This window comes from Hypanus sabinus, chromosome 1 (genome assembly GCF_030144855.1).
Source record: "Hypanus sabinus isolate sHypSab1 chromosome 1, sHypSab1.hap1, whole genome shotgun sequence".
NCBI classification, from domain to species: Eukaryota; Metazoa; Chordata; class Chondrichthyes; order Myliobatiformes; family Dasyatidae; genus Hypanus; species Hypanus sabinus.
The window spans coordinates 43408557-43426749 of record NC_082706.1 but is presented as its reverse complement, the minus strand read 5'-3'; the positions used below and the strand labels follow the sequence as shown (position 1 = coordinate 43426749).

Sequence of the window (18193 nt, the reverse complement as noted above, 5' to 3'; positions counted from 1 at the left end):
CAATATAGATCTTCTAGCCATCAGAGTTAGAAATGCAATCATTCGACGGGCAGAAGAAGATAAATGAAGTGAGTCTAAGGTTGGTAAACCAAAAATTGCGGTAATAGGATGAGGTTGTAAATCGATATTCAAAACCGCAGAAATAATATCAAAAATATCTTTCCAATATTTCTCCAAAGATGAACAAGACCAAAACATATGAGTTAAAGACGCAATTTCAGAATGACAAATATCACAAATAGGACTAATATGAGAGTAAAAATGAGCTAATTTATCCTTGGACATATGGGCCCTATGTACGACCTTAAATTGTATTAATGAATGTTTGGCACATAACGATGATGTATTAACTAATTGAAGAATTCTATCCCAAGTGAACTTACTTTCAAGAAGATACAACTCATGTTCTCAGGATTATTTATTCACCTAGCTATATATTTCACAGTTTGTCTTCTGATTGTCAGTCTTCTGTTCGTGTGTAGTTTTTCATTGATTCTATTGTATTTCTTTGTTCTACTGTGAATACCCATAAGAAGTTGCATCTCATGGTGACGTGTGTGTGTATGTATGTATACACTTCGATAATAAACTTACTTGGAACTTGAGCTTTCTTCGAGATTGCATCACTATGTTAGGCTCCAGGATAGATTCTCAAAGATGTTGACACCCAGGAAATTGAAGCTTCTCAGCCTTTTCACTGCTGACCCCTCAATGTTCTCCTGACTTCCCCTTCTTGATGTCCAAAATCAGACCCTTGATCTTACTGATATTGCAACAAGCTCAGTTATCTCACTCCAGTACATCTCCTTTTTGCCAAATAAAGTTCTGCCAACAAAAGTTGTGTCACTGGTGAGTTTATAAATGGTGTTTGAGCTGTGCCTGGCCACACAGTCAAGGGTGTAGAGAGTAGAGCAGTGGGATAAGCATGCATCCTTGAGGTGTGCCAGTGTTGATTGTCAGTGACGAGGAGATGATATTTCTGGTCCTCACTGACTGTGATCTTCTGCTGATGAGGTCAAGGATCTCCGATTCAGAGGGAGGTCCAGAGGCCCAGATTGAGAAGTTTGTTGATTCCTATTGAGGGTATGATTGTGATGAACGCTGAACTGTAATCAGTAAGCAGCAGGTAATGCTGTTGTCCAGGTGATCCAAGGCCAAGTGGCGAGCCGGTGAGATTACATCTGCTGCAGACTTATTGTGGCAAAAGGCAAATTGTGGTGAATCCAGGTCCTTGGAGTGAATTCTGGCCATTGCAAACCTTTCAAAGCACTTCATCACAATAGATGTGAGTGTTACTGGGCGATAGTCATTGAAGCAGCTCATTCTGCTCTTATTAGGCACTGGTATGATTGTCGCCCTTGGGAACCTCTGACTACAATGGTGAGAAATTGATCCCACTAGTTCTTCAGCATATTATAGGAGTGAGAGAGGAAGGGGCAGAGGGGTGTGTGAGAGGGAGCTGTGATATGGAAAGACAATGGAGCAAAGGGGGGAGCGAAAGTTTGGGAGAGAAAGGAATGAGTGGGAAAACAAGGGAAGGTAGGATAAAAAAGGATATATGGAGAGAGAATGAGGGAGAAGGTATAGAGGAGGGAGGGATGAGAGGTTGAGTGCAGAGCTGAGAGGGTAGAAAGAGAAGGGGTGGAGGGGGCAGAGAGTGAGGTGTGAAAAAGGGTGAGGCTTCTGAAATCTCACGGCAGAAGGGAAGAGTTTGTTCCTGAACAATTGAATGTGGGTCTTTAGGCTCCTGTACCTCCTCACTAGTGGTAGAAATGAGAAGAGGGCACATCCTAGATGATGAGCGTTCTTATGGCAGGTGCTACCTTCTTGTGGCACCTCCTCTTGGCAATGGTGGAGAGGGTTGTGCCCATGATTGATCTGGCTTTGTTTGCAACCTCCACAGCATGTAGGGATCCAGTGCATTGGAGCTTCTGTACCGGGCTGAGAATGAAAGTTGTTAGCCAACATGTTCACCTGGATGGGTTTGCCTTTTCCATTGTGCATATTTCCCGTATAATAGTAGCAGTGTGATCACTCGAATCAATTATGATGTTCTACTACTGTGTTGTCTGTTGGTGTGTCCTCAAGTGACTACAGAGGCCAATCCTGGATGCACATATTCTGGTGCAGTGTGGCTAACAGAAAGTGGTTAGTAGTTGGTTGTTTAGTCTCTCCTTTTGCTTGTTCTCACATAACACAGCTCCCTCTCGAACAGATTTCCTCCGGGTGTACCTATTGAGTCCAATGTTTTCCCAGCTTTTACATGCAATGGTGAATGTCTTCAGGCTGATTTTGATGTTCTCTTTCAAACATTTCCTTTCCTGACCTTCTTTCAACTGGGAGTGAAGTATCTGTCTGGGGAGATATGATTTTGGCATCCGGATGACATGACCTGTCTTTCAGAATTATTGTTGCGTTATCGTGATGGAGATGCTGTTCATGTTGGCTTCCTCCGGTGCACTGGTGTTGGTGCGTCTGTCCTTCCAGCTGATCCTCAGCATCTGCTATAAGGTTCTTTGGTGGTATTGTTCCGGGACTTCCAGGTGTCTGCTGTAGATGGTCCATGATTCAGTTCCATTCAGTAATCTAGGAATGACGACTGCTCTATGGAACAAAAGTTTTGTTTGGACTTGTAGATTGTGGTCTTCAAAGACCATTTTCCTTGATCTTGCATAGGCTCCACCAGCAGTACTCAGGCTGCTTGATCTCTGAGTCAATGTCTGCTTTTGAGGACAGAATGCTGCTAAGGTAGGGAAAATGGTCTACATTTTGAAGGGTGATATTGTCACCTTTTATAGTCAACCTGAATTGTACTGGTTTAAACTGGAAAGTGTGCAGTGGAGACTTGCATAGATGTTTCTAGGATTGGAAGGCCTGAGTTATAGGGAAAGGCTAGCCAGGCTTGAATCTGTACTTTTTATGGCATGGGAGAATGACGGGTTGATAAATTTTGAGAAGTATAGATGGTCACAGTTCCCCCCCCCCCCAGTGTAGAGAAGTCCAAATCTCAGGGGGCATACTGTAGATAAAGAATGAGAGGGTAAACAGACCTGGGGAGCAACTTCTTCACACAGAGGGTGGTGAGTATATGGAACAAGCTGCCAGTGGAAGTGGTTCAGGCAGGTACAATGATATTGTTTAAGAAGCACTTTGGAGGGATATGGACCAGATTCAGGGAATGGAACCAGCTGGGTGGGCAGTGTGGTTAGCATGGACTGAAGGGCCTGTAGCCATGCTGTATCAATGTGGGACTGGTGGAAACTGAACATACAGGTCTTGTTGAAAAGTTGTAAAATGATGTAAATAGTTTTAAAATAAGATGCGGAATACATTCCCAAGTGTGTTGCCTGGATTGGAGAGTATTAGTATAACTAGAGGTTAGATACACTCAGAGAATTGATTGACGTAAAAGTGAGGAATTGGTGTTGCAGTTTTATAAAGTTTTGGTTCGGCCACACTTGGGGTATTGCATTGAGTTCTGGTCACCCTGTTACAGGAAGGATGTGGAAGCTCTGGAGAGGGTGTAGAAGAGGTTCACCAGGATGCTGTCCATATTAGAGGGCATGAGCTTATAAGGAGAGGTTAACAAATGGTGGTTTTTCCTGGAGTGGCAAAGGCTGAGGGGAGACCCGATGGAGGTTTATAAGATTCTGAGAGGTGTAGATACGTAGAGGTGTAGACAGAATCTTTTCCCCAGGATCAAGGGTCTAATACTAGAGGATGTGCATAGTGAGAGGGGGTAAGCTCTAAGGAGATGTATGGGACAAGTTCTTTTTTACACAGAGAGTGGTGTGTGCCTGGAATGTGCTGCGAAGTGTGGCAGTGGAGGCAGGTGTGATAGAGGTGCTAAGTGGCTCTTAGATAGGCACATGGATGTGCAGGCAAGAGTTTGAGTTTAATTTGTAACCGTGGCCGATTTTGTGGGCTGAAGGGCCTGTTCCTGTGTGGTACCATTTGATGTCCTGTCTGCAATGTTCTATATTTGCCATACAAGCAGTCTGTTCAATACCTTGTTAACAGCAGGGTAGAAGCTGTCCTTGAGTTTGGTGAGAAGTGACTTCAGGCTTTTGTATCTTCTACCTGTGGGAGGGGGGAGAAGAGAGGACATCCGAGTGGGTGGGGTCTTTGATTATGCTGGCTGCTTTACTGAGGTAGAGTCCACGGAGGGGAGGCTGGCTTCCACAACGTCGTCACCTCTGCCATTTCTTGTGGTCATGGGCAGAGCTGTTGCAGTGCCAACTGATACATCCGGTTAGGATGCTTTCTGTGGTGTGTCAGTAAAAATTGGTGAGGTCCAGCAGAGACAAGCTGAATTTCTTTAGCCTCCCGAGGAAGTAAAGGTGCTGGTGAGCTTTTTCATTCATAGTGTCAACGTAACTATCAGATTGTCCAACTGGTGGCTCTCGGTTTCTTATACCTGTATGTGCAGAGGAGCAGAGACTCAGGCAGAATGGCTGGCGAGGTTCTTTCCCTTCAACAGGGATGGGGCAACTGGCCTCTGCTGTACCATGAGTTCACAGGGGACCAGAAAGACTCCAGCTGCTGGGGAGCAGGGGCTTCCTGTTTGAACCTTCCCCTCTCCTCTCTCTCTGCCCGTCTCAGTGGCAACTGGCGTGGCATGTCCTGGAAAGCTGCCACAAACTCTCTGAGCAGGAGACTCCGGGGGAGGGACCAGACAGTCCGACCAACTCAGAAACAGGGAGCAACAGAGTTAGTGGAGTGGACAGGTGGGGCGAGGGGAGAGATGGAGGAGAGAGGAATAAGGGAGGGGAGGGCAGAGTCCTAAAGAGGAGGGAGAGATGAGATAAACAGAAAGAGAGGGGAGGGAGAAAAAGGAGAAAGGAGGGGAGATGGAAGGGAATGGGAGAGAGAGATAGAGGGAAGGGAGAGAGGGAGGAGAAGAAGAGAAAAGGGTAAGAGGGAAGAGAAAGGTGAGTGGCAAGAGGGAGCAAGAGAGAGGAAGTGAAAAAGGGGACTGGGATAGAGAAAGAGTGGGATAGAAAAAGGTACAGGCCCATTGAGGACGGATCTATTGCTGAATAACCCCAAGTTACAGGTAGGGATGGGTCTGTCTCTGAATAACACTGGGATGTAGTACAGTTGGGGACATGTCAGTCACTGTATTATAACAAGGTACTGAACTGCTGGGGATACATCTGTCACACATCGGGGTACAGAACTGCTGGGAACAGGCCTGTCATGGAATAAAACCAGGGTAGAGTTCTGGTGTGGATGGATCTGTCACCGTATAACACCGGCTTACAGTACCGTTGGAATGGGTCTGTCACTGTATAGCAGTGAGGTACAGGTCTGTCACTGTGTAACACTGTGGTACAGTGCCAGTGGGGATGGGTTTGTCACTGTGTAACATTGTGATACTGTACTGGAGGGGACTGGTGTGTCACTGTATAACACTGTGGTACAGTACTGGTGGGGATGTGTCTGTCAGTATATAACACAGGGTTGATCTATGGGTTGGGACAGGTCTGTCACTGTATAACTCCAGGATATGATAATTGTGGGGACAGGTCTATCATTCTTCCGAGGGTACTGGGCCGGTTCAAAGTTCAAAGTAAAATTTGTTAACAGAGCACATACATGTTACCACATACAACCTTGAGATTCATTTTCTTTTCTGCAGGCCAAACTTAGCAAATCTATAGAATAGTCACTGTGAGCTGTAAGCTGTAAGCATCAGGAAAGGTTAACTGTAACCAAACAGCAAATGTAGATATAAGTAAGTAGTAATAAATAATGAGCATGAAATAACAATATAACAGAGTCCTTAACAGAGTGTAGCTATGCCCTTTTGTTCAAGAGCCTGATGAGTGAGGGGTAGGAACTGTTTCTGAACCTGGTGGTGCAGGTCTTGAAGCTCTTGTATCTTCTACCTGATGGCAGCAGCAAGAAAGGAGCACGGCCTGGGTGGTGAGGATCTTTGATGATGGATGCTGCTTTTCTACGGCAAAGTTTCATGTAGATGTACTCAGTAGTTATGCGTGTTTTACCCGTGATGTACTGGGCCGTATCTACGACCTTTTGTAGGATATTCCACCCAAAGGCATTGGTGTTCCTTTACCAGTCTGTAACGCAGCCAGTCAGCACACTTTCCACCTCACATCTATAGAACTTGCCAAGGCTTCTGCAGACTCCTGAGGAAGTTGAGGCACTGTCATGCTTTCTTCATAGTAATATTTATATGATGGGTACAGGACGGGTCCCCTGAGATAATGACACTCGAGAATTTGAAGTTACTGACCCTCTCCACCTCTGATGATTACTGGCTCATGGACCTCTGATGTTCCTCTCCTGAAGTCTACAAGTAGTTCCTTGGTCTTGCTGACATTGAGTGAGTGGTTGTTGTTATTACGCCACTCAGCTATGCCTTCAGTCTCTCTCCTGTATGCTGATTCATCACCCCTTTTGATACAGCCCACTACAGTGGTATTGTCAGCAAAATTGTTTATAGTATTGGAGCTGTACGTAGCCACACAGTCACAGGTGTAAAGTGAGTAGAGCAGGATGCTAAGCACTCAGCCCTGCGATGCTCCTGTGCTGATGGAGTTTGTGGAGGAAATGTTCTTACCAATCTGAACTGACTGGGATCTACAAGTGAGAAATCTCTGATTAATGATTACTGATTAATGTTGAAGAAGATGATGTCGTTAAATGCTGAGCTGTAATTGATAAAGGGTATCCTGATGTCCAGATGTCCCAGAGTTGTGTGAAGAGTCAACAAGATAGCCTCTGCTGTAGATCTGTTGCTTTGGTAGGTGTATTGGAACTGATCCAAGTCACCATTCAGACAGGAGCCGATATGCTTCAACACCTGCCTCTCAAAACACTTCATCTGTGGATGTCAGTGCCACCGGGTGACATCATTTAGACAGGTTACCACACTCTTCTTGAGCACTGGGATGATCAAAGCCTGCTTGAAGCAGGTGGGTATCTCTGCCAGTGCAAGAGGTTGAAGATATCTGTGAATACACCAGCCAGTTGGTCAGCACAGATCTTTAGTACTCGGCCAGGTTCTCCATCCGGATTGGATGCTGTCCTTGGATTCATTGTCTTGAAGGCAGCCACATGTCATCTTCAGATACTGAGACCAAAGGATCATTGGGAGACATGGGATTAAACTTTGAACACTGTTTAATGTACCACGGGGTACCATACCAGTGGGGACAGGTCTGTCACTGTACAACCAGGATACGATACTGGTAGGGCAGGTCGAACACTGTACTAAGGGCACAGGTCTGGTGAGGATAGATCTGTTACAGGTTACAGTACTGGTGGGATGTGTTTATAACAGTGGGGTACAGTACTAGTGGGATGTGTTTATAACAGTGGGGTACAGTACTGGTGGGGACAGATCTGTCTCTGTACCCAGAGTACAGGCTCATGGGGACCAGGCTGTCATAACACTGGGGTACAGCACCATTGGGGATGGCTGTGTCACATTAACACTGAGGTATGGTACAGGTAGGGTCCGGTCTGTCACTGTGTAATAGCAGTGGGGAAGGCATCTGTCACTGTGTAACATCGTGATACAGTATCAGTAGAGATGGGCCTGTCACTGCATAACACCGGGGTACAGCAACTGGTGCAAATGGATGTGTCACTGTAAAACACTGGGGTAAAGTACTGGTGGTGAAGGGTCTGTCGTTATATAACAATGGCGTACAGTCCTGTTGGGGATGGTTCTGTCACTGTATAACAGTGTCGTACAATATTAGTTAGGATGGGCCTGTATAATGTGGGTAGTGGTAGGTCTGTAATTGCATAACACCATGGCACAGTAGCAGTGGAGAAAAGTGTGTCACTCTATAACACTGTGGTACGATACCAGTGCTGATAGGTGTGTCACTGTATAATACTAGTACAAAACCGATGGGGACTGGAAGAGATATACCCCAGGCTACTGTAGGATTGCTGAGCCTCTGGTGATGATCTTTGCATCATCAATGAGGATGGAAGAGGTTCCAGAGGATTGGAGGGCTGTGGATGTTGTTCCCTTGTTCAAGAAGGGGAGTAGAGATAACCCAGGAAATTATAGACCAGTGAGTCTGACTTCAGTGGTGATCTTGCACTCAGTGTCAGTACGACAAAAGAGCAGATTGTGAATTTCAGAAAGAGTAAGATGAGGGAACAGGAGCCAATCCTCATAGAGGGACCAGAAGTGGAGAGAGTGAGCAAAATTCAAGTTCCTAGGTGTCAATATGTCGAAACTGGTCAAAACATATCAATGCAGCTATAACGGAGGTAAGGCAGTTCATTAGGAGTTTGAGAAGGTTTGGTCCGTCACATAGAACACAAATTCTCCAGATGCACTGTGGAGAGCCTTTTGACTGGTTGCATCACCCTCTGCTACGGGGGTGCAGGGTGCTACTGCACAGGATCGAAGGAAGCTACAGAGAATTGTACATTAGTCGGCTCCATTATGGGTACTAGTCTGTAACGTTCAAGACATCTTCAAGGAGTGGTGCATCATTAAGGACCCCCACCACCCAGGACATGGCCTTTTCTCATTGCTACCATCAGGAAGGAGATACAGAAGCCTGAAGGGACACACTCAGTGATTCAGGAACAGCTTCTTCCCCACTGCCATCCAATTTCCAAGTGGACTTTGAGCCCATGAACACTACCTCACTACTTTTTATTTCTGTTTCTGTACTACTTATTTTACAGATGCTTACTGTAATTAATGTTTTTCTATATTTATCGTGTATTGCATTGCACTGCTGTCACAACGTTAACAGATTTCATATGGTGGTGATTCTGATTCTGGTACACTACTGGTGGGGATAGGTGTGTCACTATAAAACGGCAGTACGATACCAATGGAGTTGGGTCTGTCATGTATTACCCTAGGGATCTGTACTGTCGAGGATGGGCCTGTTACTGTATCACACCAGAGTACAGTACCAGTCTGTCACTGTATAACAATGGGGTATAGCACTGGTGGGGACAGGTCTGTCACTGTATTACCTCAGGGTTCTGTATCAGTAGGGATGGGTTTGTCACTGTACAATACTGCACTATGGTTGTGTCTGTTGTTAATTACCACCTGTGTACAGTACAAAGTAGGGACGGATCTGTCACTGTATAACACCAGAATACAGTACAGGAGGGGACAGGTCTGTCACTGTATAACACCACATGATACCAATGGGATCAGGTCACGTAACACCAGGATATGGTACTGGTGGGAATGGGTCTCTCACTGCATAACACCATGATACACTACCTGTGGGGAGAGGTTTGTCACTGTATTACACAGTGGTATGACACCGGTGGGACGGGTCTATCACTATGTAACACTGGCGTATGGTACTGGTGGGACAGGTCTGTCACTATGTAACACTGGGGGACAGTACCGGTGGGGACAGGTCTGTCACTGTGTAACACCGGGGTACGGTACCGGTGGGGACGGGTCTGTCACTGTATTACAAAGTGGTATGACACCGGTGGGACGGGTCTAACACTATGTAACACTGGCGTATGGTACTGGTGGGACAGGTCTGTCACTATGTAACACTGGGGGACAGTACCGGTGGGGACAGGTCTGTCACTGTGTAACACCGGGGTACGGTACCAGTGGGGACAGGTCTGTCACTGTATAACACCAGGGTACGGTACTGGTGGGGACGGGTCTGTCACTGTGTAACATCGGGGTACAGTACCGCTGGGGACAGGTCTGTCACTATGTAACACTAGGATACAGTACCGGTGGGGACAGGTCTGTCACTATATAACACCAGGGTACGGAACCAGTGGGGGAGGGTCTGTCACTGTGTAACACCGGGGTATGGTACCGGTGGGGACGGGTCTGTCACTGTGTAGCACTGGGGTACGGTACCGGTGGGGACAGGTCTGTCACTGTGTAACACCGGGGTACGGTACCGGTGGGGACGGGTCTGTCACTGTGTAACACTGGGGTACAGTTACCGGTGGGGACAGGTCTGTCACTATATAACACCAGGGTACGGAACCAGTGGGGGAGGGTCTGTCACTGTGTAACACCGGGGTATGGTACCGGTGGGGACGGGTCTGTCACTGTGTAGCACTGGAGTACGGTACCGGTGGGGACAGGTCTGTCACTGTGTAACACCGGGGTACGGTACCGGTGGGGATCGGTCTGTCACTGTGTAACACTGGGGTACAGTACCGGTGGGGACAGGTCTGTCACTATATAACACCAGGGTACGGAACCAGTGGGGGAGGGTCTGTCACTGTGTAACACCGGGGTATGGTACCGGTGGGGACAGGTCTGTCACTGTGTAGCACTGGGGTACGGTACCGGTGGGGACAGGTCTGTCACTGTGTAACACCGGGGTACGGTACCGGTGGGGACGGGTCTGTCACTGTGTAACACTGGGGTACAGTACCGGTGGGGACGGGTCTGTCACTGCATTACACCGTGGGATGACACCGGTGGGGATGGGTCAGTCACTGTGTAACACTGAGGCATGGTACCAGTGGGGACAGGTCTGTCACTGTATTACACAGTGGTATGACACTGGTGGGGACGGGTCTGTCACTATGTAACACTGGGGCACGGTACCGGTGGGGACGGGTCTGTCACTGTATTACACAGTGGTATGACACCTGTGGGGACAGGTCTGTCACTGTGTAACACAGGGGCACGGTACCGGTGGGGACGGGTCTGTCGCTGTGTTACACAGTGGTATGACACCGGTGGGGACGGGTCTGTCACTGTGTAACACTGGGGCACGGTACCGGTGGGGACGGGTCTGTCGCTGTGTTACACAGTGGTATGACACCGGTGGGGACGGGTCTGTCACTGTGTAACACTAGGGTACGGTACCGGTGGGGACAGGTCTGTCACTGTATTACACAGTGGTATGACACCGGTGGGGATGGGTCTGTCACTGTGTAACACTGGGGCACGGTACCGGTGGGGACGGGTCTGTCGCTGTGTTACACAGTGGTATGACACCGGTGGGGATGGGTCTGTCACTGTGTAACACTGGGGTACAGTACCGGTGGGGACGGGTCTGTCACTGTATTACACAGTGGTATGACACCGGTGGGGACGGGTCTGTCACTGTGTACTACTGGGGTACAGTACCGGTGGGGACGGGTCTGTCACTGTGTAATACTGGGGTACAGTACCAGTGGGGACGGGTCTGTCACTGTATTACACAGTGGTATGACACCGGTGGGGACGGGTCTGCCACTGTGTAACACTGAGGCACGGTACCGGTGGGGATGGGTCTGTCACTGTATAACACCGGGGTACAGTACCGGTGGGGATGGGTCTGTCACTGTGTAACACCGGGGTACAGTACCGGTGGGGACGGGTCTGTCACTGTATTACACAGTGGTATGACACCGGTGGGGACGGGTCTGCCACTGTGTAACACTGAGGCACGGTACCGGTGGGGACGGGTCTGTCACTGTGTAACACTGGGGCACGGTACCGGTGGGGACGGGTCTGTCACTGTATTACACAGTGGTATGACACCGGTGGGGACGGGTCTGCCACTGTGTAACACTGAGGCACGGTACCGGTGGGGACGGGTCTGTCACTGTGTAACACTGGGGCACGGTACCGGTGGGGACGGGTCTGTCACTGTATTACACAGTGGTATGACACCGGTGGGGACGGGTCTGCCACTGTGTAACACTGGGGTACGGTACCAGTGGGGACGGGTCTGTCACTGTATTACACAGTGGTATGTCACCGGTGGGGACGGGTCTGTCACTGTATTACACAGTGGTATGACATCGGTGGGGACGGGTCTGTCACTGTATTACACAGTGGTATGACATCGGTGGGGACGGGTCTGTCACTGTGTAACACTGGGGTACGGTACCGGTTGGGACGGGTCTGTCACTGTGTAACACTGGGGTATGGTACCGGTGGGGACGGGTCTGTCACTGTATTACACAGTGGTATGACACCGGTGGGAACAGGTATGTCACTGTATAACACCGGGGTACGGTACCGGTGGGGACGGGTCTATCACTGTATTACACAGTGGTATGACACCGGTGGGGACGGGTCTGTCACTGTGTAACACTGGGGTATGGTACCGGTGGGGACGGGTCTGTCACTGTCTAACACAGTGGTATGACACCGGTGGGGATGGGTCTGTCACTGTGTAACACTGGGGCATGGTACCGGTGGGGATGGGACTGTCACTGTATAACACCAGTATCAGTACACTGTGTCTGTTGCTTTGTAACTCCGATGGGGAATTGATCTGTCACTATATAACACTGGGGTGCAGGTCTATTGGGGTGTATGGGATGTCCAGGGAGGGGTAGCACCTTTGGTAAAGGAGCTTGTCATGTCATTTCTGGGGCAGTTCACTCACTTTTGGTTCCTACTGGATGCACAGCTCTCAACCGTAGATCCAAGTAGCTGTTAGCATGCGAGAGAGACTGTGCCCCAGTACACCACTTCGACAAGCAGGCTAAATGATGTGAGAGTATCTGGCACCCTTGTACCCCGGTGGACAGGCCTCTCCTAGCATGCAGTCAGCTTTAGCGGACTGGGCGGATGAGATTGACAGTGAGATCAAATGGCCAGAAAGAGCACGACAAGGCACAGAAGACATCTTGATCATGCACTGCAACTGTGGAAGAGCCCAGTTTGTGGTGCCTGTTTGGACCACTAGACCCAGACTTCTGAGGCTGAGAGAGTGAAACTGCCCCAGTGCAATGGCTTTTCCACTTTAAAAGCTCTCCCACATGTTTCCTGTCATTGTCGGGCACGATGGGCAACCACCACAGCCCCAGTGGGGACAGTTCTGTCACTGTATAACAGTGGGTTACAGAACCAGTGGGGACAGTTTTGTCACTGTATAACAGTGGGTTACAGAACCAGTGGGGACAGTTTTGTCACTGTATAACAGTGGGTTACAGAACCAGTGGGGATGGGACTGTCACTGTATAATATGGGGGTACAGTATTGGTGGGTCACAACAAAATGCTGGGGGTACAGTATTGGTGGGGAAGGGTCTGTCACAACAAAACTAAGGTGTTACTGGTGGGAGTGGGTTTTTTTCTCTCTCTTTCTCCCTCTTTTTCCCTTTTATCCCATCTCTGTGTCTTCTACACTCGTCCGGTTTCTACTGTCTCAGTTTCCACCTCTCTGCTTCCCAATGCAGAGAACTTCAGATACCTCCAGCCCTCACTTCTGTCCTAAAATGACCATCATTGTATTCCAAAGCCATTGCCCCTGGATCCTTATCCCACTGCAGGTAAACACCCGCCCTGTCTATCCCCTTTTCCATAATGCAATGAGGCTCCCTCTTACTCTAACCCCACCTACCCCGAGTGTTGCCTCTGTCTTCCTCAGAGACAGTGTGAAGGAAGGTGGGTGTGTTCAGTGGGGCTGAAGGTGAGTTTATCCCTCACACCCCAGTTTCCATAGGGATAGGAATGAATGGTCATCAGTATCCAGAGGAGTCACAGAGCACAAGCCAGTGAAGAAGGCGTTTGGCATGCAGGCCTTTATCAGTCAGGGCACCGAGTATAGAAGTTGGGAGCTCATGGTGTAGTTGAACAGGATGTTGATGGACATGGAGTATCGTGTCCAGCTTTGGTCGTCCAGCTATAGGAAAGATCTTATTAAACTGGAAAGAATGAAGAAGAGATTGTCAGATGCACAAGAGCAATGAAAAGCTTACTTGCAGCAGCATTAGAGGCATAGAACATCAGATACACAACATTCTCTAGAAAAAATAAATTATGTGTAACACTTACCCAAAAGGCTGGTAAATGGGGAAACGGAGTTCCAGCAACTCACCAACCCACCTCCTGTACGTGCAGGAGCTGTGAGAATCGAGTTTATGCCTCACGCCCGCCAACAGTATCAAACCCACAACAAATACCGTTATGAAATACACTTTAAAGAGTTTACTAAAATTAAAAGAGTAGTAGGCAATACACTATATATATATAAGGAAAAAAACAAAAGGCGCCAACTTATCAGAGTTCAGTATGTTTAGTGCACTCGTTGGAGCTCAATCCACGAACCAATCGACCCATCCGACCGCCACGCCGTCGCACCTGGGACCACCCCGGTGGTCTTCCGAGCAGTCCAGCACACGTCCACCTTCCTCGGCGTCTCCCTGTCTTCGCACTTAGGACCACGCTGGTGACCTTCCGAGCAGTCCAGCACACGTCCACCTTCCTCGGCGTCTCCCTGTCTTCGCACTTAGGACCACGCTGGTGACCTTCCGAGCAGTGCAGCGCACGTCCACCTTCCTCGATGTCTTCCTCCCGCTCTCTCCCCAAAAGCCTGTGAAAAACCCCTCCCCCAAGTTCCCAGCCTCACAACAAAATAACATTCCCCATTGGTTAACAAATGAACACAATTACCATATCACCAAGTAAAAGCAAAACAACTGCGAGAGAAACACTTATCAGACAAAGAAGCATTCCTACTCTTAACAAACCAAAATAACCCATTTTGAGTAACATACACAGGACATTGTACATATATATAAATTATAAACATTTTTAACCAGAAAGAACTCAATTAGAACACAAAGTCCATTGTAGTGCAAAGTGGTCCTAGTGTTGCAATACTGGAACAGTGATTAGGGGTGTGCCGGTTGGTTCCAGACCAGATGGTTGAAGGGAAGTAGCTGTTCCTGAACCTGGAGGTGTGGGCTTCTGTACCCCCTGCCTGAAGTGAACAGCAAGAAGATGGCATAGTCCAGATGGTGGGGATCTTTAGTGATCCATGTAGCCTTGTTGAGAGAGTGCCTCCTGTAGATACTACCGATGATGAGGAGGGATATGCCCATGATGTATTGGGCTGTTTCCACTACTCTGTGCTGTACCAGACTTTGATACTTTCAACAGTACATCTGTAGAAGTTTGTTAGTTTTCATTGACAGGATGAAAGTAAATATACTGGTGCAAAACCTCCTGGTGATTACATCTGTATGCTCGTCCCGGGACAGGTCAGCCAATATGTTAAAGCCCAGGGGGTTGTGCAGGTTTAGGCTTTATTCACTGTGGTGTAGGAGACTGAGAGCGTGACCTTATGGAAGTGAATAACATCATGAGGGCCAGAGATAGAGTGAATAGACAGACGTTTTTTCGCCAGGGTCAGGGAATCAAGAACTAGAGGGCACAAGTTGAAGGTGAGTGGGAGAGATTTAATAGAAACCTGAAGGGGTAAGTTTTTCTCCTAGAGGGTGGTCCATACATGGAAAGAGCTGCCAGAAGAAGAGGTAGGTACATTAACAACATTTATAAGACACAAACAACTACATGGATGGGAAAGGGTTAGGGGGATGGGGGGAGGGGGGAAAAGCAGGCCAACAGGACTAACTTAGTTGAGACTCTTGGTTGGTGTGGTCATATTGGGGCGAAGGGCCTGGTTCGGTGCTGCATCACTCTGTGTCTCCACTAATTCCTCCACAGGCCCGGACCACAGATAACGTGGAGAGCCAGGGGGAGCAACAGCGGTCCAGCATCAGGGGTAGAAGCGGGAAGAGGTAAGGATGAAGCTTAATGTGCCTGGGATTGGGAATGTCAGATCCTGCTTCTGCAGCACTCTGCTCCTGTCTCCCCACCCATCCCCATTTCCCCTGGCCCCCTCGGCTCTCCTGTGTCCTTCTGACTCTCCCCACACTCTCCCTCCGACGCTATCCCCCACTTGACTCTCCCCACCGACTCTCTCCTCAAACTCTACTCGATTCCCAACTCCCCTCCCTCTCCCTTGACTCATCTCCTCACCGGCTCCCGTCTGTCTGCCTCTCTTTGTCCATCTCTATCTCCCTACTCTCTCTTTCTCTGCCCCCTCCCTCTCTTTGTTTATCCCTCTGCCTCCTTTCCTTCTCACTCTCTTTCCTTGACCCTCTCTGCCTCCCACTCTTTCTCACTGCCCATTTCAGTCCATCTTCCATTTGCTTTCTCTCTTTTGCTGTCTGTCTTTCTCTCTGCCTTCTTTTCTGTCTGCTCTTTCCAACTCTCACTCTCTTTCACCTTTTCTCTCCCTCTCTGCACCCCCATTCTCTGATCCTTTTCCTTCCATTCTTTCCCTCTCCTTCTCTTTTGTTACTCCTCTACTTTCTCTGCTCCCTCTCTCTTTCTCACTTTCACTCTTTTGCTTTCCCTTTCTGCCTCCTTCTCTCTCTTTTGCTGACCCACTCATTCTCCTCCTCTCTCTCTATTTCCATTGTCTCCCTTTCTCTTCCCCCTTTCATCCCACCTTCCCTTTCATCCTTTTCCCTCTTTCTCTCTCCTTTCACACTCGCTTCTCTACACCCGCACTCTCTCTCACTTGTATTGTCTCCCCAATCTCTCTTCCAATGTTCATCTACTGACGACTCTCTCCTAACCCATTTCCCCCAACTCCCTCCCCACCCCTCTATCTAAACCCATCTCTCCCTGCCCCACTCTCTCACACACCTCCCTCTCCCCGGCTGAACCCCCCCAGTGCCCGCCCAACTTAACCTCTCTCTCCAGCCCAACCTCTGTCACTCCTGCCCAACCTCCCAAAGCTCCTCTCCCCCAAACCTCCCCTCCTAAACCCCCTCACTTCCCCAAACCCCTTTCTCTCCCAATTTCTGTCTCTCTTCCAACTCCCCCCTCCCAACTTTGTTTGCCACCAATGCCTCTTCCTTCCTGACCAGTGCATTCTGACCAATTACCTCTGTTTCCCTCTGAAGATGTTCTGTGGTGCGAGGACATTTTCCGAAACTGGCCGACTGTGCTCACTTCCACTATGAATCCGTTGACTTCAGGACAGTGCAGGTAAATCTAGAGCCCTGTATCTCCAGCACTCCCCTCCTCCTCCCTCTCCTCACCTTTGATGTCTCCCTTCTCCACTTCCTCGTGTCCATTCCCGCTCCTCTTGTGTCCCATCCCTCCTTACTCCTTCCTTTCCCCACCCTTTTCCTTTTCTACACCACCTCGGCAACCTCTGCCCCCTGACCCTTTACCCCTCAGCCCTTCCATTTCCCCCCCACACTCTCTTCACTCCCCATTTCCTCCTCTCTCACCCCCTGATTCCATCCCTTGATCTTTCAGTTTTCCTATCCCTCATTCCCACCTCCCTCATCCCCTCTTTCTCCCCGTCACTTCCTTCTCCATCTCCTTCTTCTCTTGCCTCTCCTTCTCCTCGCACCCCATCCCTCTCCTCCCACCCCATCTTCCTCCCCTCCCTCTCCTCCTTCTCTTCTCCAGCTTCCGCTCCTCCTGTTATACCACCTCCTCCCTACCATTCCTCCCTTCCCCTCCTTCCTTCCGCCTCCACCCTCTCTTCCTTCCCTCTTCTTGTCCCATCTCCCCCTTCCCTCTCCTCCTCCCCTCTCCACCCTCCCTCTCATGTTCCCTCTCTCTTCCCTCCCTCTCCCTTCCTCTATCCCTCTCCTTCCTTCCTCCCTCTCCCCCTTTTCCTCCCACCCCTCCCTCCCTCTACTCCCACCTACCTCCCATCTTCTCCAACCCCCCCCTTCCATCAATTCCTCCCTCTCTTCCATCCTCACTGTGTGGAGTGGTGTAACAGGGAAGGAATATATTTGTGATGGAATGTAAGGGGAATGCGTATATTTGTGTCGGGGTGTTGTGGGCTGGGATTATATTTGTGTTGAAGTGTAGAGGGGAGCGAATATATGTGAGGCAGGGCGTAGGGGAGGGGGTATATTTGAGGCAGGGCGTAGGGGAGGGGGTATATTTGAGGCAGGGCGTAGGGGGAGGGGGTATATTTGAGGCAGGGTGTAGGGGAGGGAGTATATTTGTGTTGGTGTGTAGGGGAGGGGGTATATTTGTGGTAGGGTGTAGGGGGAGTGAGTATATTTGTGTTGTTGTGTAGGGGAGGGGGTATATTTGTGGTAGGGTGTAGGGGGAGTGAGTATATTTGTGTTGTTGTGTAGGGGAGGGGGTTTATTTGTGGTAGGGTGTAGGGGGAGGGAGTATATTTGTGTTGGTGTGTAGGGGAGGGGATATATTTGTGGTAGGGTGTAGGGGAGGGAGTATATTTGTGTTGGTGTGTAGGGGGAGGGGGTATATTTGAGGCAGGGTACAGGGAGAGGGATTATATTTGTGGTGAGGTGTAAGGTGAGGGGGTATATTTGTGGTGGGTTGTATGGCGATGGGTTATATTTCTGGTAGGTATAGGGGGTGTTGTTATATTTCGGCTGTGGTGTCAGGGGGTACTTTGGACTGTAATTGTTGGGTTTAAAGTATTATTGAAGGATTCTCC

At 49.0% G+C, this 18193-nt stretch overlaps 1 protein-coding gene across 1 annotated transcript in view; it reads left to right on the top strand.

Moving 5' to 3' along the window:
• LOC132398847 (rho GTPase-activating protein 33-like) overlaps positions 1 to 18193 on the top strand; it is an 86967-nt gene that overhangs the window by 19154 nt on the left and 49620 nt on the right. The window contains exons 3-4 of the mRNA XM_059978712.1: positions 15409 to 15482; positions 16659 to 16743. Coding sequence (XP_059834695.1) covers positions 15409 to 15482; positions 16659 to 16743 — 159 coding nt within the window. The remainder of the gene's footprint in view (positions 1 to 15408; positions 15483 to 16658; positions 16744 to 18193) is intronic.